This window comes from Sceloporus occidentalis, unplaced genomic scaffold, assembly GCF_023333645.1.
Source record: "Sceloporus occidentalis isolate IW3139 unplaced genomic scaffold, rSceOcc1.0.p SCAF_7, whole genome shotgun sequence".
Taxonomy (NCBI): Eukaryota; Metazoa; Chordata; class Lepidosauria; order Squamata; family Phrynosomatidae; genus Sceloporus; species Sceloporus occidentalis.
The window spans coordinates 58,256,504-58,284,491 of NW_028316987.1; the positions used below are offsets into that span (position 1 = coordinate 58,256,504).

The window sequence follows — 27,988 nt, forward strand, 5'->3', positions numbered from 1 at the left end:
CCAGAAATGCCTTTAAAAAACAAAAGTGGCCAGAAGTCCACATCAAGTTTTAGGAATGGGGTGAGGAATGCAAAATGCAAACAAAACAAAACAAAACAACCACAAAACATTTTGTTTTTTTTAGAAAAGAGGGGACTCATTAGCCATAGGAATTTCTCTGAGGTCTCCTTGAAGCCTATGAGTCACACTTTGCCATATGTGGGTACTCGTCTCATGTGCAGGAGCTCTTAAGCTCCACAGGTCAAGTCTTGTGCAAAATCAGGGAAGCCCTATAGAGCATTACTCTAAGAAGAGTTGTCCCTGAAAGGATATTTTGCCCCATAGACAAGAGTCTACTTTTGGAGCACATGCCCAAGTGTGCTAGAGCTCACCCAAAATGTTCTGTATCTTTCCCTAAAAATGTGAATGTTTCAACTTGTTTCCAAGCCTGTATATTACAGGTGCTCAGGGAGCTGGGTTTGGTTACATCTTGCTAAATATTGTTTGGAGGAAAACCAACTTTTGCCACTGAATAATGTCTGAATAATGTTTCTTCAAAACCCCTTCTCACTACAATATTCAAATATACATAGCCTTTCTGTGGTGTGTAAATGATTTCATATTATTGTTTTTGTTGTTGTTATATCTATTTATAACCTGCCTTTTCTCCAGTTTGGGATTCAAGATGTCTTACAAAAGTGGAAACAGATGCAGGAAAACATTCACATTATACAAAAGTAAGAAATAGAGAAGTAGAATTAAAAGCAGTTAAGAGGATGACCATAAGAAGCCAAACAGTTAATATGCACAATGCAGCACATTGTGAAAGGCCCTTCCCCCTTATAATCATTCCTTAAAGACCTGCTAAAACAAGCAGTATTAGCAACACAGTATCTCTTTTTGGGTTTTGAAGAGTGTTGCTAATGCAACCCACTTTGGATGTAACTGTCCAAATTGGTACATCAATTAAATGTGTAAACACATACTTTGTCCAAAATATTTACATTAGTGATATCTTGATGTTTTGTTTTTTCAGGTTTTTTTTTTTAATAAACACTTCAACCTTCCAGGATGTTTGCGAAAGCGACAAAGAATTTTGTGAAAGAGGTTGATTCTGGGGGAGACTTGATTCCTGTACCAAATCTGAATAACTTGGATAAACTGCAGTTTCTGAGCTTAGTGACAAAGAAGAAGAAAATGTGGTGCTGGCAGAAGCCAAAGTACCATATCTTGTCTGTCACACTGAATGATGTGCTTGCTAAAGGTGATCCCATAGAACCAGGTAAATTATAGTTTTACAATGTTAAGATAAGAAAAAGTGCAAAGTGCAACCATTAATGAAGAAAGCATTTCAAACTAAATCTATGTATCTACAGCACCACAGATTCAGTCATCCACAGCCTGAAAATATTTTTCGTTTAAAATCCAAGTAGCAAACCTTGATTTTGTGATTTTGTATTACATTCACCATTTTACTATGGCCATTGTATATAATGAGACTTGAGCATCCACAGATTTTGGTATCCAGGGGGTGGGCTTAACATAGAATGAAACTTTAGCAGATACCAAGAGAGCCAACTATGCTACAGATTTGTCTGCTTTGTATGTTTCTTAAACTGTGAAACATTTAGCAGTTTTCAGATACAGGTGCTGCTACTGTATCTTATAATGTTTAATACATTATCTTGCTCTTGATTTCATTTTAAAGTGAATTTAAGGTAGTGACAAACTGTAAAATTGTTTCTCCAGACCAAAACAGTGAAATGAATACTAGTGATTTAGAGTAATGATAATGTTTTAAAATGGTACAATTTTTTGGATTTGATGTTTTCAAGTGCTTGACTTGGTGCAGCTGCCAGGCTTCTTTCCATTTTAGGTAATCTTATGTTCCTGACTTTTAGGGTTAGTTTTTTAAAGCAACCCCCTCCCAACCCCCAAACCTTGTGGTTCTTCAAGATATATAGAGATCTAAGAATAGCAGATCTATTGTGATTTAAAGGTTTGTATGCTACATTCTACTTTATCAGATGCAGGATGTGTTATCTTCATTTGATGTTTGTGTGTGTGAAAAGGAGAGCACATTTGTGCAGATCTGAACCTTCTCTACATCACAGGTATAGGAAAGAAAATGGTAAACAGTACAAGCAAATGACCATGAGAATTACAACTCAGTTGGAATGGAAATATGTTTGCAAAATAAGTACTTTGTTCATTGCTGTAATTAGTGGTAGCAAAATCATGGTAGCATTGCCAAGTTAATTAACATCCATAGTGGGAGAGATAGGATAAGAAGTTGTTGTACAGTAGGACAGGAGACAATTTGTGCCCAGATTAGATTAGATTCTAATGATTACTTTTGAACAACAAAAGCCCTGGATCACTTTAAGATTGATTGGTAGAATAAATATATGGAATCAAAGTTTTTGCTAAGTGAGAGCTTCAAAAAAGTTGATTCCTTGAATTACTAATATATAAGATGTTAACAAGGCTCTCTTTTCTAAATTGTATGTTCCACTCACAAGGAACTTCACCCTAGGAAACATAACAGTTAGGATCTAAAAGGTTCGTAGAAGATCTGTCATTGTTTATAGAGGATCTCTAGCCATAGTTCAGAACTTTAAAAAGTTACTTTCTTGAACAGCTACCAAGTTCAAGTTAACATTTATGAACAAGAATCAAGGAGAAGGGGTTAGGAGATGGGAATTCTGGAAGTATTGTACAAAAAAGTAACCATTTCAAGTTCTGTAGTAGCTTCATATATGGCTGAAATCCACCCAAGGATAGAGGAATTTCCAGGGGACATCTTGCTTTCATGAGGTCAGGTGTTTCTCCTGGAAAGCTCTGTTTTCTAATCATAGTCTTCACATCCAGCTAAAAGTTTTTTTTTAAATAGATGACAACTCTTTTGCATACTCACTAAGCTTTGTCTCATGTCCCAATTCTGTACTTTTGCCTTTGCTTTTACAGTCGATCTCAAAAATCCACAACCCCCAATGCTGGCCTCACATAATAATTTTTGCTGTGTTATTCATTCCTTTTCCAAGCATGAATTTTTGCAGTGCATTTAGGAATGGGTTATTTAACTTTTAGGCAAAATAAATGTTTATGGCTTCAGAATGGATCGTTTCAAAGCACAGGGTATGCAAACTGTTTCAAATAAAACTAAAAGTCACATCTTTTGTATCTTTCAAAATATCAGTATTGGAGATTGGGTAGTAGAATATATCCTCCTGTTTCTAAATTTCCAATCTTAATCTACACTCCCAAATGAGAACCAAACAGGGAGAGGGAGATAAGAAAACCAGAGTCTATGGCCTGTTACAGACAGCCAAAATAAAGCTGCTTCGAGTCACAGTGGAGGTATGATGTTTCAATGATACATGCGTCCTAAGAGTCCAGAAGCCGCACCAAAGCCACCCTCCAGGCTGGAGTGTGGCTTTGGTGCAACTTCTGGACTCTTAGGACGCATGCATCATTGAAACACCATACCTCCACTGTGACTCAAAGCAGCTTTATTTTGGCTGTCTGTAACAGGCCTATGTTTGATCAACCCACTGCCCGAGTTCACAGAAATGCACATATAGAGAGTTTGCCTTTATACTTAAAATACTTCCCCATACACAATACTTTGATAAAATTATTTGTTGGACTTCCAGTACACTCCAGCTACCCTGGCCAGTAGTGGACCTAGAGTTGTTCTGGAGTTGTAGTACAAAACATTAACTTTACCAGGCTCTTGCCTTCTTGATACTTAACAAGATAAAAGGCAGGATGAAAGAGAAAGATGAAATTACAGATGGATAGACTCAGATGGGGTCTGCTCTACAGAAATAATAAAGTTTGACACTACTTTAACTACCATGACTGAATGCTATGGAATCCTGGAATTTGTAGTTTGTTGTGGCACCAGAGCACTCTATCAGAGAAGGCGAAACATCTCACAAAACTACAATTCCCAGAATTATTGGGCCATGGCAGTTAAAGTGGTGTCAAACTGCATTATTTGTGCAGTGTGGATGCAGCCAATGTCAAGGAAGTCATAGCCCTGAATTTGCTAGACCGGAACAGGGCTTTTGATAACAAAGAGACTATCACATTCATAGGGTTGCCATAAGGCATAGTTGACTTGATAGCAACCAACAACAACACCCATTATATATAGGCCTTTACAATACTTAGGGCCTTGTGACACACTGATCCCCTTGGCCTCCTTTTTCTTTCTTCACTGGATCATATGGGTTCATAAATATTCAATATGCAACTTGATCAGAAATTATGTAGATCAGGAAGTGCTCCAGTCTATTTATGTTTTGACTATTGCTTTTATTTTGTTTGATTTAAAAAATAATTTCCACTCGTGTTTCAGTCTGATGTTCCATGTTTATTGTACATTTTTTTGGGTCCACCCAGTTGTTGCAGAATCTGACTTTGTGAAATATGAAGGGAAGTTTGAAGACTATGTCACAGGAAGCATTGACACTTCATTTGGTAGAATTAATCTGGGGGCTGGAGGAAAAGGTATTGTGAAAAGCCAGTCATCTTTTGGGAATCTGAAAAAGCAAGAAGCTGATTTGCAGAAACTTATGACGGATGTCAGAGGAAGGTAGGTATTCAGTGACAGGGTTCTTAGCTTTGGGACACAGGATATATTTCAGGGGAGGGAACTGACAAAACTACCTTTGAATATTTCTTGCCTAAGAAAACCCTGTGAAATTCATGGGGTTGCCATATGTTGACAGGTGATCTGAAGGTGCACACATGTGCGCGCACACACACATGTTTTTTATATTTTAAAATCAATAGGACTTTTTTAAAAAAATGCAATTGGGAGTGCACTCAGTATTATTGTTACAAATGGGTGAAATACAAAACACACAAAAGGGTGAACACACTACCTTGGAGTGTGGTAGAGTCTCCTCCTTTGGAGGTCTATAAACAGAGACTGGATAGTCATCTGTTGGCAGTACTTTGGTTATATACTCCTGCATGACAGGCGGTTGAACTTAATGGCCCCTGAGGTCTCTTCCAGCTCTGGGATTCTATCATTCTTGTGTCACACCTGGTAATCCCTTAGTTCCATAATCCAGGCTTCAGTAGTAAAACAAAAAAAACTTTATTCAGCAACTATAGCTGTACACCCAAGATGGCTGTTGTCAGAACTAGCCAGCAACTGTTAGTAAAGCATAGTTAAAGCACATACGATTTCAAACTTTTGAAAGCCTATCTTCTCATTCATTACAAAAGCAAAATATTATTTCCCTTTTCCCATGGAGCCCCCCTCTCATAGATTTATGCTTGTTAGACATGCTTGGTTTAGCTGGTGAGGCAACTTACTTGCTTGCATCTTTTGTTTCTGTCTTGTTGTTCATGCATTCCCAGTAAGGGATTCTGAAGGCAGCTGCTATGTATCTTGCCTGTTGAACAGAGACAAACACATCTAAGGTAGGATCAGATAGAGTAGAATCCCATTATTTCCCAGCTCAAGCTTTATTTATTGTATTGTTTGCTGCAGACCTGCTACAGCAGCCTAAAAGTATATGTTTCTCCACCCTTCTTCACCCTCCTACTAATGCCAATGTGGCTAAAAAATGTTCCACCAAATAGAGGATGAGAAGAAAAAGTGGGCTGGGCTGACATACAGAGACTTTATAAAAAGGAGTTTCTTTGTCAGATTCTTTGTTAATGGAGTTATGTCTGTACTATGAAAGCAGTTCCTACTGAAAGGTTACGTCTGTTAAAACTTGTTTGTTTTCTCTCCTCTTAATAAGTTTTCTGTATTAATAATCCAGATTTTGAAATTGCCAGTCCACTTGACTCCTGTACATAGAACATAGAGGGTGCCTTAGGCAGCAAAATACCTCAAGCTAAGCCATAATATCCAGAGGGATAACAGTTTACTGCAACAAAAGCTAAGAGTTTTGCAGCACCTTTATAATTTCTGATGATACTTTTGCTGATGATTTTATAATGATTAGAGTTTCAGTGATTTTTTAAAGACTGCATTTTAAATCAAGGAGAATTTTACCAGTATATTCTCATTTTCAAGTGGAATATTTTTCAAATAGTAATTTCTCTCATGGTTGGTTTACATGTGTTTTACAAACTACAGCTATACCTCAGTTAACAATATAGGTAGGTGTATTCCTGGTCATTACTTCTTTCACAGAAAATTTGGTACCAGAGGCAGAAATACCATGGAAATAATAGGGATATGTTCCTAGGCCACAAAAAAGAAGAGCAGTTCAACATGTTTCAGTAAATGTTTTGTCCAAAACAAACAAACAAAAATAGGCACATGTGAAATGTCAGGTGAGCATTAGATAAGTCAACAAAAATTTTTGAACCTTCTGGAAGCTACAGACATACAAATATTTGTGCTCATATTTATATAGTTATTACCTTAGTGCGTTTTCAGCCTCAGAGATTACAAGGTTTCATCAAAGGAACACAAAAACATGGTTAGAAATCGTCTTTATATGACAGATTTAAAAGGAAAAATGAGGCACTTTAGACGTCAGAGGGGCCATTATTAAATTCAAGCTTGTGAAAACCTTTTAAGAAAATGTGTTAGCTGCAAAAAAATAATTCAGATGGAAAACTAAATCTTTTTAGTTTCCATTGTTGAGATCTAAACCTTTAGGGCTTCACTGTGAAGATATGGATGGGTGAGAGAAAAAAATATTGAATTCTCATCAGGGTCTTCACCAGCTAGTGGTTTTATCATAGATTATTATATGCATAGGATGCTAATTTAACATTTCAGCTTTGAAGTTTGTCAAATACATTTTTGAATTACACAACTGCAGATCCATAGGGAAAGGAAAAAAGAGTATTTATGGTGGAGAAGCTGTATGAATTCACCATAAGTACATGAGTTTCAAGGCTTTTACTTTGATGAACATGCAGAATGATGTACTGTCATGGCGTGGGAAGCTATTGAGCCACACTGTGAAGCTTTATAAAAATGTCAGAGGAAAAAAGAAAGAGATCGAGAGAGAAATCAAGAGCAAGTCTGAAATTAATCTGGAAAGCTGTATTTCAGATTGGATTAACAAGTGAACTAACATGGGATGTGGCTTGGTGGAATGTGACAGAGGATTAATTAGCTTGTTGCTCTCTGGTCTAGTTAGCTCTGTTCTGAGAGAACAAAGCTTGGCATTATAAAATCGCAGCCTGTGTTCTGGATTGAAGGAAATTAGGGGGTTATTAATTTTTCCACTCCAGTACTCAGGTGGTAGGGTTGCGGAGTGGGGGGATAATTCCAGAAACAAGATTTGGAGTTCAGCCTTGTTCACATTTTAATTACTGTAGCTATCTGCCATGGGAATTTGAAAAGTAGCACATGAACGCTTTCCTCCATCTTTCCCTTGCTTGGTTCCTGCTTCTGCTAGTAGCAACCTATCCCTTCTTGTTCAGTTGAGTGGGAATAGGTATGTTGCAGGGAGTTGATTTTAATGTGGATTGCCTGCAAAATCATGTTCACTGATTAAGTAGAGATATATGTAAACATGAGGCGGAAATGGTCAGGTGGGTGAATGCTATTACTATTTCTTTCAAAAGAGAGGATTGGAATGCATTTAGTGTCCATTGTAAGTAATACATACTTGAAAGCTAAAGAGGAAGAAAAGGTAGGTTGCAGTAGAAAAGAGTTAAGCATATGTGTCACACATGTGAATACCCAGCTGTTTCTCTCTTTCAAATATCATCTCCTGAAGCTTTTTTTTTTTTTTTTTTTTTGGAAAAAGAGTGCATGTGGACCTTGTTATGAAAGTTTTTATTTAATAATGCATAGGCTGTCAAATCTCCTTTAAACAGTAGAAGGAGTAATGGACAAATTACTTGACTACAAAAGAATCTCTTGGTTTCCGGCCATCTCTTTCCAGATTTGTCTGTAATTTGAAGGTATATTGTGTTTTCCAGGCACACTAGTAATTAGGGTGAGAAAAAAAATCTGTTCTAATAGATGTGATTAGCTAACAGAGTGTTATTTAATGGGTTTCTTTGACTAGAAGGTATCCTTTTCTTTGGAGATTAAGTCTACAGTCTTATTTAAGAAAGTTACTTTCATATTTCAAATGCATTAGGCTATGATCACACCATCATTATCACCATTACATATAACAGAGGATCATCTGCTCCTTTGCAGACCTGCCTGCTTGTTAGATTCATAAGCCATTTTGGAGGTTATGTTTTAGAAAAGTGGGATGGAAATTAAAAATGTAATGACATCTTACTAAAGTGAAACAGTGCTTTAGTTTCAGTACAAAGCCTAGCCATCTTTATGGGAAAGTGGGATTGGTGTTAGCTGTATTCTGTGTGTTTCTAAATTGTGATTTGGAAGTTGAAGAAGACGTAGGTGTGTGAGGGAGACACATACATAGCACAGCTGGGGAGGGAAGATCTAACTGTCATCATCATTTGCAGTGAGGATTCTATGTTAATGTTTCTTAAACAGGTGGTACTACCAAGGCATATGTCTTTACCTTGTGTTATTTTCCACTTTCATGCAACTTGCCCCAACCTGGTGCTTTCCAAATGTATTTTCACTACAGCTCCTGTTTTTTCCTGCCAGTAGAGCCATTGGTGATACTGCCTATCTTCTTTTTGTATTTATGTAGCCTACTGGCCTAAATCTAATTGTTAGTCCAAATATAGTAGACCTATTGAATCAATGAAATTTCAGTAGGTCAGCTCTTATATAAATCTTAGTGATTTGATGGGTCTCCTCTAGTCAGAACTTGGAAAAATTTGCCACTAAGTAATAAATAGCTTATCATTGTGTTCTGTGTGTAATTAGTAAAAGTAATTAGTATTTCTCTTGGCCACACTTTTATTGTGTTTGTCCCTTTTTCTTCTTCAGAGCAATAAATTTACAGCATACATTGCTGCAGCAAATGCTTGAAAGAAAGCATGAAGTTCTTTGTATCCTGACAGAAAGAATAGTAACAACTCAAAAATGTTTAATATCTGAGCATGTTCAGACAGAGGAAAAAATAGCCAGCATGGTGGGGATCAGTACAAAAATTATAAAGGTAAGAGAAGTCTCATTAATGTTTATTATATATTTGTCCCCTTAGGCTTGCTACTTTCCTGACATTGAACAGTCCTCAACAAATATGCATTTATTGCTGTTTGATCTATGGTGAGAACCCAACTGTCTTGGACCTTCTCCAAGTACCACTGAAATGACTGCAAATTTTGGAAGAATTATGTACAGCCTTATTGAATTTCAGCAAGGTGCCCATCTTCAGATGTGCCTTGAATCTACATACAAAAGATTCTGTGGCCTCATAGAGTTGAAGTTCTTCATAGAATCATAGAATGATAGAGTTGGAAGAGACCACAAGGGCCATCCAGTCCAACCCCCTGCCATGCAGCAAATCTCAATCAAAGCATTCCTGATAGATGGCCATCCAGCGTCTGTTTAAAGACCTCCAAAGAAGGAGACTCCACTACTCTCCGAGGAAGTGTGTTCCACTGTCGAACAGCCCTTACTGTCAAGAAGGTCCTCCTAATGTTGAGGTGGAATATCTTTTCCTGTAGCTTGCATCCATTGCTCTGGGTCCTAGTCTCTGGAGCAGAAGAAAACAAGCTAGCTCCCTCCTCAATGTGACATCCCTTCAAGTATTTAAACAGGGCTATCATATCACCTCTTAACCTTCTCTTCTCCAGGCTAAACATCCCCAGTTCCCTGAGTCTTTCCTCATAGGACATGGTTTCCAGACCCTTCACCATTTTGGTCGTCCTTCTTTGGACACGCTCCAGTTTCTCAACATCCTTTTTAAATTGTGGTGCCCAGAACTGGACACAATATTCCAGGTGGGGCCTGACCAGAGCAGAATAGAGTGGCACTATTACTTCCCTTGATCTAGACACTATACTTCTATTGATGCAGCCTAAGCTCGCATTGGCCTAGTTAGCTGCCGCATCGCACTGTTGACCCGTGTTCAATTTATGCTCTACTTGGACTCCTAGATCCCTTTCACACATAGTCTGGTTCAGCCAGGTGTCCCCCATCCTATAGCTGTGCATTTCATTTTTCTGCCCTAAGCTCAGTACCTTACATTTCTCCGTGTTGAAATTCATTTTGTTAGCTTTGGCCCAGCTTTCTAATCTATTAAGATCATTCTGAAGTTTGATCCTGTCCTCAGGGGGATTAGCTACTCCTCCTAATTTGGTGTCATCTGCAAATTTGATAAGTATACCCCCAATTCTTTCATCCAAGTCATTGATAAAGATGTTGAATAGCACTGGGCCCAGGACAGACCCCTGTGGGATCCCACTGGTCTCTTCTCTCCAGGATGAAAAGGAGCCATTGCTGAGCACCCTTTGGGTTTGGCTGGTCAACTAATTACAAATCCATGTAACAGTTATGTTGTCTAGCCCACATTTCACTAGCTTGTTTGCAAGAATGTCATGGGGAACCTTGTCAAAGGCCTTACCGAAATCAAGATATACTATATCCACAGCCTTCGCTTCAACTACCAAGCTGGTGAATTTATCAAAAAAAGAGATTAGATTTGTCTGGTGTGACTTGTTTTTCTGAAACCCATGTTGACTTTTTGTGATTGTGGAATTACCTTCTAGATGTTCACACACTCTCTGTCATGATTCTCTGTCCAAAGAAAAGAAGAATACTGCACTGCCAAGTGTTTGAAAGTATATGTGCCAAATGAATAAATGAATCCCCTTTCCTACAGTAGGTTGAACATAAAATAGTTTCGGTTAGGAGACATTTGAGCTCAGTCTGTCTTTTAGAGATGTTGACAACACACAGCCTGTGAGCCTCATTGGCTATTTGTGGCAGCCCAATTGATGTCTTTGAACTTGCTGCTTCAGTGGTGCCAATGGCGAAAAAGGCCACTTTCCCTTTAGATAGGACATGCACTCTCTGTACCATGTATTCACAAGTAGAATCACACTCCCAGAAATCTCCTATAAGCATGTTCTACTTGTAAACAAGGTGCTTGGGGAATGTTATTTTTGTTTTAAAAGAAAATCATTGGGGAAAGATTGCTGCCATTGGTTGTGGCCCCCCACGGTATTTTTTAACCTCTTGGAAGTTGCTAATTCTTAGAATCTTAAGAGTTGAAAAGTACTGCAAGGGCTAATATTGTCTAATCCCCTGCCATACAAGAATATACAACTAAAGCACTCTTGAAAAATGCCAGTCCAACTTATGTTTGAAGATCTCCAAAGAGGAAGAATCCATCACTCTCTGAACAACTCTATTCCACTGCTGAACTGCCCTTATAGTCGAAAAAATTCTTCCTAATGTTGAAGTAGAGTCTTTATTCTTGCAATTTAAATCCGTTGTCACAAGCTGACTCTGGAGTAGCAGAAAACAAGCTCACTCCATCTTCTACATGACAGCTCTTCTGATACTTAAAGATGGCTGTCATGCCACTTCTCACTCAGTGAGATGAAGAATCTTATTTGGATTTTAGTCCAGACTTTAAGGAAGCAGAGTACTCGACCTGTTTGGTGGGTGGCAGCATTCATTACCTTGGATAGCTTTTCACTGTTTGCTCTTATTGTTCCTTACAATGACATTCACTTGTGTGTGTAAATTGCTGTAGCATTGTACTGTATTAAACAATGCAAATTAAAGAGCAGATGGCTATCTCCCTCAGGTTTCAGTGAGCGAAAATGAGAATATGATAAAGGATTCTAATGTGATCTTGGAGATCCCTGCTCCCACAGCTATTGCTTATGGTGTGATAGAACTGTATATAAAACGTGATGGCCAGTTTGGTAAGTAATGTGTGTCTTTTCCCTCTTCTTCCCCTGAACAGCATTACAAAGCACAATGACCCAATGAGCAATGCCAGAATTTTTTCTTTTTTTCCCTTTTTTGGTAAGAATTAGTATATAAAACAGTCAACCAGGTTGTTTGCTGTCTTCTGTCTTTTGAATAAAGTTATAACAAATAAATACAGGGCATTGCAAGTGAAGAGAACTGTCAGATTACTAATCTGTAAACTGTGTTTTTGTGGCTCAGGAGTGAGGTAAAATATTCTAAATAAATAAATAAATTTCTGGTGAAAACTGCTATTTTGCTAGGTTTGAAAATACACCTGACAGTTGAAAGGTGACTTGGAGGGGTATGTACATGTGTTCATTGCTTGTAAGTTACAAAATCATCTCTATGTCATCATAAATGAGCAAACATATTAATGACACAGCCTTACTCCCCAACAGATCCATCTGTCACAGTCAGTCTAGTTCTTTACTAATTCATTCAGTGGCTGTAATCCATTGTTGCTCATACACCATCTGCTTTCACACTGGCATTTGTCTGATATGTCTTTTCAATGGTTTCCTTCCTGCTAAACATCTGAAGCACATTTTCCATACCCTATAATTTGTGTTGTGTCTTAACCTTTGAGTTTTATTTCATTTATAAAAGAGAACAGATGTTATGACCTGAAGTTCCCCAAATATCATGTATTATTTTTCCATACTTCAGTTGTTTAAAGTACGGCAATAGAGTGATATTACTGAGTGTTTGCCTATAAACACATGGATATAAGATCACATATTAAAAGTACACACTACATTTGTACTTTTATTTTCTAATGCTTTAATGTTCAAGTCTTCCAAACTATAGATTCTCACTAATGGAATGCTTTGTTTGAGCTCAACTAAAAGTGCAGCTTTCCTGGGTTCATTGCCTTCTGTCCTCTTTTTCTGCTGTGGCTCTTGTTGTTTCTGCCCTGGCTAGTTTAATGTTTGGTTATCTTATCTTTCAAAGTTCATAAAAGACACATGGCTTTGCTATCTCAGTGTGCCCCTCCTGGTTTCTATATTGAGGGTGGGGGTGGTGATAAGAAACTAATGAGACTGGTTGTCTACACAGCCTCACCTACTGTGATGAATGGCTAGCAGATGGAGTCTGCTGTGGAGCAAACCAGACTTTTCTCAATATTTAGATGGTCACTCTCCATTTCCAATAGTTGATGAAATAAATATAAATCACCCTGGAAATATATAAGGCCAGACTGTTTCCACTGTTTCAGGGACAACTTGCTATAGTAGAAGGGCATCTCCAGAGCTTGGAAAAAGTCATTTTTGGATTATAACTCATTGAATCTTACAACTAGCATAGCTACTGGCCATGCTGGCTATAGGATTGTGGGAATTATAATCCAAAAAAGGAACTTTCCCAAGCTCCAGGCATTTCTGATCTATGCTCAATACCAGGCAGCTTGCATCTAAAATAACTTGTCCCACACTGAGCTCATAAAGGTTTTATTGATGCGCAGTAATGTTTTATGACAGCAAACTGTAAGGGATTACCACATTCATCATGCTTTATCAAGCTTTTCCTTATTCAGCAGTTTATCTTCCTATTGAATTCCAAAATACACAGCATCAGAGCTCTGGCTTTATGCCATTTTGTATCATGAGATACCATCTCTATTATACTGCTATAAAGTTTGAATATTTCTAATTGTTCTTTAAAAATTTACAGTAATTTACCTGTAGCGCATCACTAGTATACCCTCCTTCAGATGGCCATAATGCATATGGAAACTGCCTTTGATGCTCTTTTGCATTTGCTACTCACATCTGTCACATTTTGCATTCTCAGGGTACTTCTAATTTCTTGACATCTCATGATTAATGCAGGGATGCTTCCCCTTAGCTTGTGTTTTACTGAATTCCTTGTGTGTTTTCTGTGTTTACCCTATGTTCCTCCATGTGTTGATAATACAGAACATGTGTTTTTCTGGATGCTTTGTAATGCTTTATAATACTATGAATATCATCATCTAGAACTAGGAAGAGTTTCTTTTTGAGGTGTTACCTTTTGAATCCCTCCACTGAGGGATACTAGGAGTTGTCCAACAAAGTAGCTTTTCTAAGCTCTACCACAGTCTATGAACTTTTCCATATGTGCTATTCCATGTGTAATGCCTTCTTAGAAGCAAAGAAGTACAACTCCTCATATAGGGTTAAAGAAAATAGGGATATTGGCCTATTGGCTCTTGGTCTCACAATAGTGCTGAAAAGTTCATACTTGGTCAGCCATACCACACACACACACCACTGAGAAATCTAGGTGGAAAGGTCTTTGGGGGATTAGGATGGGAGTGAGGGATGAGGAGGTTGTTCTCAAGATGAAGGTCACAAATCTAAATGTAGGTTATTACTCCTCCTTTTGTCTGTAATTCCTGAAGCTATCTTTCCTGTCTGGATGGATATAGTTCAGGAGGAGAATGCAGACATAGAGACCAATTTAAAAACTTGGAGCATTGTTAGATAAAATTTCTCTTAATTTATTAGAGTCACCAGTGTCTTTTCTTTTCATTGTTCAGAGGCAACTCTTTTTAAAACAAGCACAAGAAGCACTCTGGCAGTCTTGTTACTCTTGGGGAAAGCTTTGATTTGTATTATTCTTTTTCTCTTGCTGTGTAGTTTGCCTTGATCTCTGAGAGTTTTTAATATGCTAACAACTCCATGAACAATTGCTTTCTTCTTTATCATTCAGTAGCACAGAGGGTGTGTACATGTGTGCGTCCATACATACTTTTTATGTTCTTGAAATATTTCTTTTCAGTCTCCCTGGCTGTGCTTTCTCTTCCCTTTCATAGATGCCCTCAATTCAGTCAGAACTTGTAGAAATGTTGAACAGTTGTATTTAAATTCTGAACATGAACAGCATGTTTGATAGTTAACATTTCTCCCTCCACTTCACATTTATTCTTAAATACTGTGCTGTTCTCTCCATGATTCCACTAGTTTTGCAAGAGTGCTATAGAATGTGGTTAAGAAACAATTGAAACCTCTCTCAAACACATCACCAGCTGGCATTAATGTTGTCTGTCAGTTTCCCAAGCAATTATAATGGAATCAGTTTATTAGAGGGATGGTGAGTTTTCCCTCCTGGGAAACAGCTAACCAGAGACTGGGCAACTATCTGGAACAGTTCTGGTTCTGGATTTGGCTCTGGAGCCAAGGGCTGGAACAGACAGCCCTTAAAAGATGCCTTAAGGGTGTCATTGGACCATGGGGTTTACACGCTGCATGTTGTGATGATGCCCTGAAACGGCCCAGAAGTTGGGTGACTGCCCAGATGTGTATGGCTTCAAGGCACTCTGGCAGCATGGCATGCTGCACACCGCCAGAATGTCTGGCAGCCCCCATGGGGGTGCACCAGGCAGGGAAAAGCCACCTTTTCCCCAGCTGAAAAAGGAGTGGATCTTTGCAGCTGCTTTTTTGGCTAGCTTCAAGGTGGATTGGGGCCGTGGTGTGTGGTTGCTGCCTCCCTAACCCGTCCTGAAGCTGCCCCTTCCAGCCCATCTGTTTCACCTCCAAGCCCTTTCATTGCTATTATACAAGGCAGAGCTTCCCATTTTTCTTTCATTTTTTTCCCTTCTGCAAAATGTGTGTGCTAGAAGATGACTATTAAGGACCTCTGAAGTATTTTATGACGCTTTACTTTTTATATAGCCCTTGGAAGAGTTGGACTACAACTGCCAAAATTTTCAACCCAGCATGTCATACTACTTAGAGAACACTGGCAACTGTATTCCAAACATTTAACTTCTTCAAGCTCTAGGAAGTCATAAATTTAATTAATGAGGATGCTCACAGACATGGAACAACTACTAAGGAAGATCAAGGAAGAAAGTGCAAAGGCAGGTTTACTGTTGAACATAAAGAAAACAAAAATAATGACCACAGAAAATCGACACAAATTCAAGTTCACTAAGTAAAAGAATTCTCATAGCTGGGATTAAACATTGATAGAAACAGGGACTGCAGCCAGGAAATCAGAAGAAAATTAAGAATGGGGAGGTCTGCTATGAAATAACTAGCATTAGTGTCATTAGGGGTGTGTGGTAGTGCAGTTCACACTAGGTGACACCCCAAAGGGGGATGTCACTTGGTGTGGTAATACACACTGGGGAACGGGCAGCTGCATTCTAGATACCATGTGGCCATGTCCATGCAGGACTTGGAAGGCCGGGGGGAGCGTCTGCATTTCGGGTCCTGTGCGGCAATGGCTACATGGGACTCGAAAGGTGGGAGGGCTGCTGAGAGGGTTGACTGTACCCCCCCTCACTGCCATGGTGCCATTTTACATGCTACTGCATGGAGATAGGGGGAATGCCCTTTTGGCCCTGCCTTGCAAAAGCCCCATTCCCACAAGCCCTGCCTCCCCACACCATTTGGCACTCTGGATGGAAACACCACTGAGAACTAGAAAAGATCCTAAAATGCAAAAATATACTAGTGAGCACAAAAGTTAGAATCATAAATGCAATTATATTCCCTGTTACCATTTTTGGATGTGAGAGCTGAACAGTTAAGAAAGAAGATAAGAAGAAAATAAATTCATTCATAATGTGGAGCTGGAGAAGAGTGCTGAGGATTCCGTGGACAGCCAAAAAGGCAAACAAAAATGGGCTCTAGAGCAGATCAAGCCAGAAATCTCTCTGGAAGCCAAGATGAAAAAACTGAGGCTGTCATATTTCAGATGCATGAGAAACCATGACTCATTGGAAAAAACAATAATGCTGGGGAAAGTAGAGGGGGAAAGAGAGAGAAAGAGAGAGAAAGAGGATGCTAGATGGATGGACTCTATTAAGGAGGGCATGGGTATCAGTTTGCAAAAACTAAGCAGAGCTGTGGAAGACAGGGAGTCTTGGAGATGATACACAGGGTTGCCATGGATCGAGATCAACTCCAGGGTGGTTAACAACAACAAAACCCATAATATCCAGGATCTTATTCTACTGTCTTTCCATGAGGGGCATGGGGATAAACAGGAACACAATTCTTGTTAATCAATTTCCTTTGCAGATGTGTGAAAGGACACACACTCTAAGATGTGCTCATTTAAAGGGGAATTTTATTTGACACACAAGAGTCAAAAATACCCATGGTGATCACTCTTTGAGCTTGTTTGCAAGTTATTTAATTACACAGTTATATAAATTTGAAGAAGGAATTAATTAGCTCATATTAACCTATTGGTACTAAGCAAATTAAGCAAACAACTAAGGGAATAAAGTACAAATCTGTGGACCATATTTTGATATAGAGAGCCCGGATATTTTAAAAGGCAGCCTGTGAAGGCTGAACAGCTAGAGCTTGGTGGTACATGGCTGATGCAGACATGAGTGGGCTGAATTTTGGTTCCTAGGGGAAACACAGGGGGCTATGCCAATCAAGTGGTTTACAGCTTCTGGAAGGAGCAAAGGAGTGGTAGAGGGATCAGGATTAGAAAACTATTTAACTGGAACATTTTTTCTAGCTGTGAATAGAGTCCAGAGGCTAGTGCTGGTACAAAATCACCATGGCAAAAGGGAGAAACAGATCAGTTTTGGCACCTAAGTTCAAAGCATTCACACCAAATTCCTGTGCTGCCTTCTACTCCCCTCCCCTCTTTTAGGGAGAATATGATAAGCCTCAACAATTCAAGATTACTCTCATGGGGCAAAACACTTGAAGGAATAACAACAACAGATAGTAGCTATGACTTATTGGCTTCCTTGGCAGTAAAAAAAATCTTGATCAATAGCTTCAGATTGTTGGTGTGACTGTATGCACAGATAGCAGTGGGAATGGTCAGATATAAGTGTTGTCCTTTTTCATACCTGTAGATCTGGTACTGAATTTGATTATATGTTACTAAATGAAAGGATAGATTCTCTCATGCAATCTTTACCAGGTTTAAATAAACAGATACCTAAGCCCAGTTTTCACTTAAGTTATTGTGAAAAAGCTGGCTAAAAACATCATGTTTTGTGTTCCTATCTACCTCCAGTTTATAATCCGTGTTTCCTATCAGTAAAGTTGCTCAAAGTTGTGTATATATTATTAAAATATAAATATATATTGGGTAGAAATTTGTGTGGACCAGCATTCTTTTATTTTTTAGAGTTCAAATGTACAGTACATCATGGTTTAAGCAAGCTAATATGTAATCTAGTGTCACTTGATCTGCAAATGTGGTGTAGAGCGTTTTTGGATAACTTAATTGAAACCATTCTTGTTGACAGAATTCTGCCTGCTTCATGAACACCAGGGTGGTTTTGAAAGAGAGAGCACAGAAGGACCATCTTATAGACTTGTAGACTTCAGAGATACTCTTTACCCCCATCTTCTAGATGCTGTGGATAATGAAAAGCAGTCCGATAGCCCTATCCCCAGTGATGCTTCAGTAAGCATTTTGACCAAAGGTAGGAACACAAAAGTCTTAACAAAAGTGGTGGTGATGGGTTTGTTTGTTATAATAATGGAATAATAAACTAGTCTGTTCTCAGTTTCATTAGAAAAGCCTTTAAAAATATTGTGGAGAAAGAAGATGAGGGAGATACTTTGAGGCATGCTGAGCAATTCAGCATAGAAAGTGGGGCTTTAGCCTCTCCTCCCCAGCCTTTATTGCAGGGTGGAGGAATTATTGTCCCTCCAGATGTTCTTGAATTCCAATGCCCATCAGTTCAGCCAAAGTACAGGATAATGGGAGTAGTAGTTCATCAACATATATAAGACCACATGTTCTCCATCTTTGCCACGTCACCAGCTCTGAACTTGAGAACTACAGGGAAGGTTTTGGTACTATCTGAGCAGCAAACATTTTGTACCTGAGTGCTCGAGAGGAAGACCAGATTCTTCTTCTCTCTTTGCTGCTTTAATGAGTACCTTTAACCTACTCCTCTTACTTATTATATTTCTGATTCTTCTGTTCACTTTTTTAAAAGTCCAAGCTGGTGCACAATAAAATACCATTCTCTGAAATTTCCCTCACAGTAACTGTCTTCCATGCTTGCCACAGGTCTATCGGTGCCTTAAGGATATGTTTCTACCTGCTCTTGTCATTCTGTTCTCCTCCATCATGTTATTTGACAGACTGTTTTGTCTTTGTGCCTCTCTTGAAAAGATGTGACAAGGCAGGCCTGTGATGGCTGTCATGGAAAGAAGTCTTGGAGAATGGTTCCAACATTCATTTCCTACAGCAAGGGTTTGCGCATACTCTGCCTTCATCTGGAGAGTATTTTATTTCCCTTTCACAACAAAAAAAATATGTGTGTTTCTTACACATCTGGAGAGCTCTGTGAATTTGCAGGGAATCCTGTACTTTGAAGATAGCCCTGTTTTACAACCCTATTGGATGGTGCAGGGCTGCTATGTCACTTGATGCAGAAAACAGTACTGCCATATTGGCTCTGATTCTGTGATGTTTACTGTAAATGATGAGATAACAATGGCAATTACAGATGGGCAAAGTTTGAAAACTCCTAATGTTTTGGACAGTCCTGCACACTTGTCAAATGGTGAGAGAAGTGTTGGGGGCATTTGCTAACTCTTAAATATCTCAAACTCCTGAGTTAGAATGAACACATGCTCCATTCTGATTCAGATCTCCTTCTCTAGGCCTTCTTTTAACCCCTTAAATGAACTTTACAGGACCATATGTTAAACTTTTGTGCTGCTTCTTTTGGGGTCCAAGAATAAACCAAATGAAACTGGGTATAGTGGCAACCATCATTTGTGTTTATGCAGCTCATCTTCCTTCCCTAGATTTCTAAGTATTTTATATATATTAATATGTGTTTGTTTTGAACTCTTCAAAACTTGGAGGGAAAGAAGGTTTTTTTTACCCACCTCCATGTTTTTGGACTGCTGGCCTTTATGTATGTTTTCTCTTGTGACAGTTGCTTTTACATGGCACTTTACCGACCTTGACCCTTCAGTCCCACTGAAAAATATTAAAAACCTATGAAATTGCATAATGGCAAGATATGGTGCTTCTGGAATGTGTATCTTTTGTTCTGCTTGGAAGGTACATTGTCTCTTGCAGAGAACATAATTATGAACTATTTTGGTTACGGTGCATCCCTGCCAAACTGTTTCAAATTAATAATGTTTTAAAGCTCCATGCATGGAATAGCAATTCTTGAGAGCATTTGTTGCACAGCATGGACACATTTTCTTAATTAAATTCCTCAGCAGAAGCATATTTAGCATCTTGACCCACAGGCTCTTGTTTTTACTGAGTGAGTGCCATCTTACTCCATGGAACAGTAGAGAGCAATATATACAGAATCCCACACCCAGAGAGATTTTGGAAGTTGTAGTCCAAAAGTAACATTTCTAAGCTCTGGAAGAGTAGTGGATTTTGCAATAACTGGAATAATAATAATAATTATTATTTTTTGCTGAAACAGCAGAATGGTCGAAAGGCAGAACCATACCCCTTTATAGGAGTAAATTAAGTGTGTTTGTTGACATCTCCATGTGACTGGCCCTCCTTCCATACTGCATAAACCTAATCTTAATACAAGACCTACTGCATCCTAATTGTACTTGAACCAAATCTGTAGCTTCATTTTTGCCATTCAGTTCCATAGTGTACTGTTTTTCTTGCTAAATGAGTATTAGCCAGATGTGTCCAGGATTTTGAAGAAGTGCCTCCAGGCAAGTTTTTCTTCTTGAATGAAACATAAGCTTTCCTGCAAGAAAACCCAGAAGTCTTAAACAGTAGGAAAGCATGAAATGACATGAAATAGGTTTTATGCTGCACCAAGTTTTGTTTTACAGGAAACCTTGCATCTATAATGTTGTGGCTTGGAATTACAGTAGGCCCTCAGTATACGCTGGGGATCCATTCTGGACTTCCCTGTGGATACCAAAATCCGTGTATGCTCCCATTGTCCTTAATGGTGGTGCAGTCATGCAGCCGCACCACTATTAGGGACAATGGGACCAAAGTCCCTTGCACCCCATCTCCCTCCCTCCCTCCCTCCCTCCCTCTGCCTTGGCCCTGGGCCCAACTTCCTTGGAACCCTGCTGGCCAGAGGGAGACGGGCACAGGGCCGGGGCTTGGATTTCAGACCCAGAGACTCTGTCTCAACTGCTGGGCCTGGGGACAGGGGCTTGGAAACCCAAGCCCCGGCCCTGATTCTGGCCCCGGCAGACTCTGCCCCCACAGCCCAAGCTGGGGCAGAAGTATTGGTGGAAGAGGGTAAGCAGGGGAGGGAGGGAGGGAGGGAGGAGGAACTTTTGTTCCCAATGGCAGTGCAGGTGCATGCGCGCCGTCATTAGGGACAATATGGGCTTGCCATCTCAGATGCTCAAATCTGTGGATGGCAAATCCGCATATAAGGAAGGCCCACTGGATATTTAGTCATGCTTTAAATACATTGCCTCATAAATACATGACTTGAGTAACTGTTGAAAGAAACCCCTGCCTTGCAAAGGATCCACTGGCATGATTTCTATCCATTTGATGTCCTCTTTTTTTCTTTAAAAGATGTCTTACATATAAAGACCAAATTCCAGCCTTTTGTGAATCTATCGGAGGGAAAGCAGGAAGCATTATACCGAGTACTCTGTGAACTTCTGCTTCATGAAGAAGTTGTGATTCAACTGGAGGATGTGGTAATCTTTGTTTACTTCATACATATGTACATGCTGGTCCTCTTTGTTTTTCATCTAAAGGTGGCTATTTATAAGCAATGAAAGTTGTTTATGCTAATGTCTAACTTAAGTCCCACTTATTTCAATGGGTCTACTGTAAGAATGACTACCCCTAGCTCCAACTTAGTGTGTATTCCTTTTTATTTCTTTTTCCCCCCTGCAGCTGGACAATATGTGCTCTGAAGACAATACAGAACTTGTAGTCATGAAGAACTTAAAGTCTCTAGAGGAACCAACTGTAGAGGAGTTCTTACAGCTTATAGGAATCGATTTACCAAAAAAAAATTTGATGCAGAAGGTTCCTTCACATCAGAACAAGGAGCTCCTCTTAGCTGCTCACATCCTTCTCAGCGCGATGGCAGGTACAGAATGAGGAATTATCATCTTGCTTGTTAAGGTCAGCCTTTGCACACAGTTTGATTTGCTCTTTGTGGCTGGTTTTAACAAGAGGATAGAAGCAGTTTCATTAACATGGTGTCTTGTTCAGCAGGCGGTTGAACAGTTTGTCAGTCTGGCTGAGACATCAATGAGAGCACAAGATATTGCATAGTTTAAGCATATAAAATGGAGCATTGTGCTGAAAATCACACCTCCCCAGCTTTCATTGAATGAGGACTTTTTCATTCATATTTACAGGATGATTACTATTCTCATTGTGTATTGAACTCATTTGCTGTTGCTAGCTGAAAGATGCATCAAGCTTTCATGTGAGGCTGCTGGTATAATTTACAGTATTTTGGGGTATAAATGCCATCTTAACAATAAATGTGACAAGATGTTATTGGAGTTAGAAGGTAATTGAATTATCAAAGGAAAAGGATGTTTTTAAAAACTCCAAATAGATACTCTTCCTGATGATACTCTTCCTTGTGAAGCTTTCCCCAAATTGCTATTTAAAAGCCACATGGCAACTCAGGTTTCTCATACCATAAGAAAAAAAGTTCTTGTTATATAAAATCACATTTAGGTAGCCCCCCTGTCATTGTCAGTTGAAGAATCCCAAATTTGTAGTCATTGCTGGATTTAAATGAACTAATGGTCTAACTTTACATAAGGCAGCTTCACTTATCTGCCTGGGACTACCTTCACCAAGGCTCATCTCTCTCTGAACTTTTCTCCTACAATCAAACATGATACTGCTTCATCCACCCTCCCAAACCATCTTTTGACCCACATTTTGTGTCTAATAACTGTTATTTATTTATTGAATTTATATCTCACCTTTCTTCCAAAATGGTTTCATTTTGAACATGTGGAATATACAATTTGCTTCTTGCTCCCTCCACTTATTTTCTTTTCATGAATTCCTTCAATCTTGCTTTTGCCCTCTGTCCTTCACTGAAACTGCTCTTGAGAATATCATAGATTATCTTCTCAGCCAAATCTACAGGTCTGTCTTCACCCTCCTTGACCCCTGTGTCTTTGATGCACTTGGTTTTCTGTTTCTTCTTCATTTCCTACATGCCTTCAGTTTCTGTCACCAGCTAGTTCCTTTTCTGACTATCATATTGTTTTTCTGTTCTTGCTTTACTCTTCCCATTGGGGTAGCACTGTTGTACTTGCTATATATTATTGCCATAAGACTTGATCAAGTCTTGAATTTTGCACTACCACTTATACACTGATAACACTCAACATTCATCCAATCCCCTCCATTTTCCTTTTCCCTTTACTGCAGAATGACAAGTAAATAAGTCCTAGAGCAAATCAAACCTGAACTCTCCCTAGAAGTGAAAATTACTAAATTGAGGTTGTTGCACTTTAGCCATATCATGAGAAGACATGACAGTAATAATGCTTAGCAAAGTAAAGGCAGCAGGAAAAGGGGAAGACCACATTCCAGATGTAGACAGATGTTGTAGCACCTTTGAGACATATTATTATTACACCTGTTTCATCACTGCTATATAGTTAGAAATTCCATTAAAGTGATGGCAGAAAAGATTATTGGGAGCTGTTTTCTTTCCAGAAAATCTTCTGAGCTCTGGCTTTTTCATTAGGAACAGACTAGTTATACTGTCATAGAGGACGATTTTAAATAGAACTTGGAATGTGTTGCATAGATTGTATGTGTATTTTAAAATAAATCTAAGCTGTGTTAGTGTTATTCATTACTTCGTCAGTAACATGTTGTTTACTAACATTTTATAGTTTTTTTATTAGACTTTCCATTTTAAAAGTACAGAAGTATCGCCCAAAATCATCCTCTTTGAAAAAGCAACATTTTAGGGATTATCAATCTTTGTTTCTCACTGCACTATTTTTAAAAATGCCATTTCCAGACATTACATTATTTTGAAAAGTGTAATGTGCTCCAGATAATTCCATTAGTTTTAATATGTTACTTGCAAGCTCAGAATTTAAATGACATTTCAGCACTTCCACCTTACTCTAGTTCTACTTTCCATAAGTCTACTGCATTAAAGTCTACAAGATTGCTCCTTTCACTTGTAAAGCCAGAGTGATCCTTGTTCTATTGAAAAATGTTGTACCATTTACCTCTTTTTCCACAGAACTCTCAGATTATGCACTTGTCCTGCTGCGTGCCTGTTGTGATCTTCAGGTTCTCCCTACACTGTGCTGCTTGGTAAGTCCCGTACATATCAGTATCCTTAGTGTAACAAGATTTTATAAGCCATAGCACCTGGTGTCTAGCACTGTGTGCCCAGAGCTTTCCACAAAGTGCTTTGGAATATTCATTCTGTTCAGCTTTTGAAGCCATGCGATATCCAATCAAGAGTCATAGCTACTAGCTTCAGTTTCACTGGGAGACAGACTCTGTTCTGTATTTTAATCCACACTTCCAAGGTGCTAAACTCTGTCTCCTAAATAGTTCCTTCAAACTGAAACACCACCATAAATAAGAAAAACAATACAAAACCAGCATAAAAAGATAGTCAAAAACAACAGAACCATTCATTAAAAACAACAAATTCAAATTCAGAACAGAAAAGACCTCAGAGAACAAAATGCTATTTGCCTGTGTGTATGTGTGTGTCTGGTAATGAATATTGGCATGAATTAATTCAACAGCATTACTATGCAGATGATTCTTGGTAGGGTGGTCAGTAGATAGATAGGTGATGTTTCTGCTTTTTCATATTAATTTTAATCCTTAATAGTTAATCCTATGCTATAAAGTATGCTCTTGTGCTAGCTTAAATTTAGTCTGTTTTTTAAACGGAACTGTTTACAGACATATGTCCCACTTCACATTTAAAATAAATCTGGAGATTTGGGGATTTTCCCATTCCCTACATAGTATAAACAAGAGGCTACTTAGGGATTATGAATATGAAACAGCCACAAAGTGAGTAACTCTAGGTTGCACTTTCTTAACTGCCATAGAATATTCCAGCCATTAACTTTAAGTTTAGCAGCATCTAATCTAGCACATATCTAGACCAGGAAAGATAAAACACAAACCTATAACCATTCTAAACTGTCAGAACAGCATCATCAATTGAAGGTTGATAGAAATAAATGTTGTTTATAAGTGTCTAAAGAGGGAGCCAAATACTTATAGAACAAAGTCTTGAAAGATTGTCTTTTAGAGTTTTTAATAGTTTTTAATGCAGATTACCATGGCAATCCCTATCAGCTCTTTTTAGTGCTGGAATTATTGGACAATCCAACGAGCTGCCACTATGGGTCTGGCAGGCCAGACAACAGACTTTGTTGCTGGGTTTTTAATTTCTGTATTGCTGTTTCTTTTATGTACAGTATTTTCCTCTCCTTGCAAGTAATGGGAGGAACATTATTCATTATCAGCTCTAGGGCCGGTGTAAATTTCCCAGAGTTGACAGCAGACCCAGAGACTGAGAGGCTTTGGATTATGTGAATTCACAACCTTTCCTGATGTGCCTGTGTCATGCCCCTGATTTATCTGCTTTCCAATCCTGGTGTCAAAATTCCATGTAAGACCTGTGTGTTTTTGGTTGGAGAATTTGAGGTTGCAGTTATGGATTCATAACCCGCAGTTAGGGACTGGTAACTGCTCTGAAGTCATTAACACTATGAAGTCACATAAATGTCCCCCAGCCCATCTTTACAGCCAGCAGCTATCTCAAGTGAAGAAGGTCTTTTCAGCTGCCAAATGTCTGCAAGGAGAATAGAGTTTCAAGGCCTCTCCTACCAGTGTGTGAGGTTACAACAATCAGAAGCAGGACATCTATTCCTCATCGCAGCCTCTCTTACAGTTAGCAGAGGGCTGATAACATCCTCCTCCTTCCACCTTAATAAGCACCTGAACAGATCTCCTTTGCTCACTGTGGCTACTGACTGTTCAGATAGGCTTGGGAGCGGGAGTCAGGCCAGGACACATTACTGTTACACATTTGTAAGTAGCCAGTGTAGGATATTAGGGACATCTTGGTCTACCCATGGTGGTGAAGATCAAAACAATCATGCCAGCACTGGAATGCAGACTTGCCATTGTGTTTATTGTATTTTCATTTATTTTCTCATCTTTCAAGTTGGCATGCAATCTTCTAATCTGATTATATTTGTATAGCTTTGTGCTGTAGATCTCAACTGAAAGCTAGTTACTGAAGAAGTTTTCCAGTGGGCCTTATTGCTGCATGCATTGCATCTCCCCAATTACGTCCAAGTTATTACACCATGCTTGTGAAAAAAATTGCTCTCACTGCTTAAGAGCTCTTTCTAGAAAGGAACCTTCATAGCTGTGCAGATGTCTTTAACCTTTCTTTCTGTCTCCAAGCAGCCTGATATGACCTCAAGGGATGGCACAGTGACACTTAAAGATCCAATGATGGCTCCACTTGCTGACACAGGAAGGTTTTGGCTAGTGCAAAGGCTGTTTGCTTTATCAAACATTAACCTCGAAATGACAGAGTCTTCCATAAGAGCTGTAACCACGAAGAAACCCAGATTTTTTCCTATCATTCTTTATATAGCATTGTATGGACTTTGTGCATTAGCCTGTAAAACCCATTCTTGAAAGTAGTGGTTTGGGTGGTTTAATAGCAGAACTGACTGCATTATGTAATACCTGTCTTCAGAACAGAGTGGAATTGGGCTGATTTGTATCTGTGAAACATCTGCAAATAGACTATGCTCTTCTAACAGTACAGTTAAAACAATGAAATGGTAGTTAAAACAGAATGTACGAATAGACCCGGGGAGGGGTGCACTATGGAAGGACACTTTCTCAGCTGAAGATTAATTTTGTTTAGTTTTATTATTTATTTGCTTTATTAACTAGTATTTGTACGTACTAGAGTGTTGTGAACCTGAACCTGACACTGGAAATAAGGTGTGGATTCAGCTATTACACTTTCTTACCTTGGGGAAAGGATGATAGCTCAGTGCCAGAATACATGCTTCGAATGCAAAATGTTCTAGTGTTGAATTCCTGGCACCCTTGGGTTGGCTGGGAAAGACTCCAGGCTGATTTCATGTAAAGCCTTTATCTAGCAATGTCGCTATTAGTAGCTATACATTTCTTAAGTATTATGCTGCAATAAACTGAGCAGTAATATCCAAATATAAATAGTATGTGTTTATGTAAGTTACAGACATCTTTAAAACTAACACATTCATTATAGCTGGAGCTTATAGTCCACATCCTTCCTCCAGGTAAATTGAGTTATAAACAGCTGAACAGACATTCATAAATTTGTACTGAAAAGCAGGTATTTCTCTGGCTTGAATACTATCAGAATATTTTGTTTCTGACCAGAATCCTAATGGTGACGTAAGGTCATGAAGCCGAGGGTTATGAAAGTGCATGTCAAATTGTTCCTGCTGTTTTTGATGTTGAGAAGGAGGTATCGAATACCTTCTTATGCATTATCTCCCTCAACATTCAGAAGGCCTCTTCCAAGCATCAGATTTCACTGTCACACTCTTTAACTGGTGGCACAGTGGTTAAATGCCTGTACTGCAGCCATTCACTCAAAACCACAAGGTTGCGAGTTCAAGACCAGCAAAAGGGCTCAAGCTCGACTCAGGCTTGCATCCTTCCGAGGTCGCTAAAATGAGTACCCAGACTGTTGGGGGCAAATTAGCTTACAGTTGTAAACTGCTTAGACACTGCTTAGGTATGAAGCGGTATATAAATGAAGCTTGTTTGTTTGTTTGTTTAACTGGCTGGAAGGGGAATGGGTCATGAGTCATCAAACTAGTGTCCTAATAACTGGGAGAAGAACTGATGTCACTCTCCCACCTCCTGTGATTTGCTGGAGATTTATATATATATACACACACACACACGCGCGCGCACGCACCATGAAATGTACAAGAGAGATCTGGGAGGGTGATGGCAGCTTTCTTCTTCCAGCTAGATACTGCCCAGAAACCCTTCCCTTGTGAGTAAATGGCCATGGCATGAGACCCCAGAATTTGGGTGCTGCTTTCCAGGGAAGAGTGATGCAGAACTGTACAGGAGCATAGCATTTTGCCCTGTAGTTTTATTTTAGTCCTATCTCATTCTTGGTATCTTATGCAAATGTACCTCAAGCATAAACATTACTCTCCATGCTATAATAAACTCATTAAAGTATCACAAAAATGTATTGTTTTACTGGAGTACACCAGTGTGTTTCTTGGACTG

The 27,988-nt window shown here is 39.0% G+C and overlaps 2 protein-coding genes across 3 annotated transcripts in view; one reads left to right on the forward strand and one right to left on the reverse strand.

Annotated features, from left to right (window-relative positions):
- The first annotated feature begins 1,022 nt into the window (after positions 1-1,022).
- Positions 1,023-27,910, forward strand: GSDME (gasdermin E). 2 transcript variants are annotated; one of them, XM_089533068.1, is made up of 9 exons: positions 1,023-1,261; positions 4,390-4,582; positions 8,840-9,011; positions 11,613-11,733; positions 17,994-18,173; positions 21,248-21,375; positions 21,578-21,776; positions 23,928-24,001; positions 26,135-27,910. In XM_089533068.1, the coding sequence occupies exons 1-9, from the start codon at positions 1,051-1,053 to the stop codon at positions 26,372-26,374; spliced, it is 1,518 nt and encodes a 505-aa protein (XP_089389194.1). In that variant the 5' UTR covers positions 1,023-1,050; the 3' UTR covers positions 26,375-27,910. The 2 variants fall into 2 exon arrangements, with proteins under 2 accessions (XP_089389194.1, XP_089389195.1); XM_089533069.1 differs by having other exon boundaries at positions 26,138-27,910.
- Positions 4,287-27,988, reverse strand: part of PALS2 (protein associated with LIN7 2, MAGUK p55 family member) — a 68,145-nt gene continuing 44,443 nt past the window's right edge. Inside the window, exons 13-14 of the mRNA XM_089533065.1 lie at positions 5,314-5,393; positions 4,287-4,485 (exon numbers count right to left, since the gene is read on the reverse strand). Of these exons, the coding sequence (XP_089389191.1) occupies positions 4,461-4,485; positions 5,314-5,393 (105 nt within the window). The 3' untranslated portion in view covers positions 4,287-4,460. The remainder of the gene's footprint in view (positions 4,486-5,313; positions 5,394-27,988) is intronic.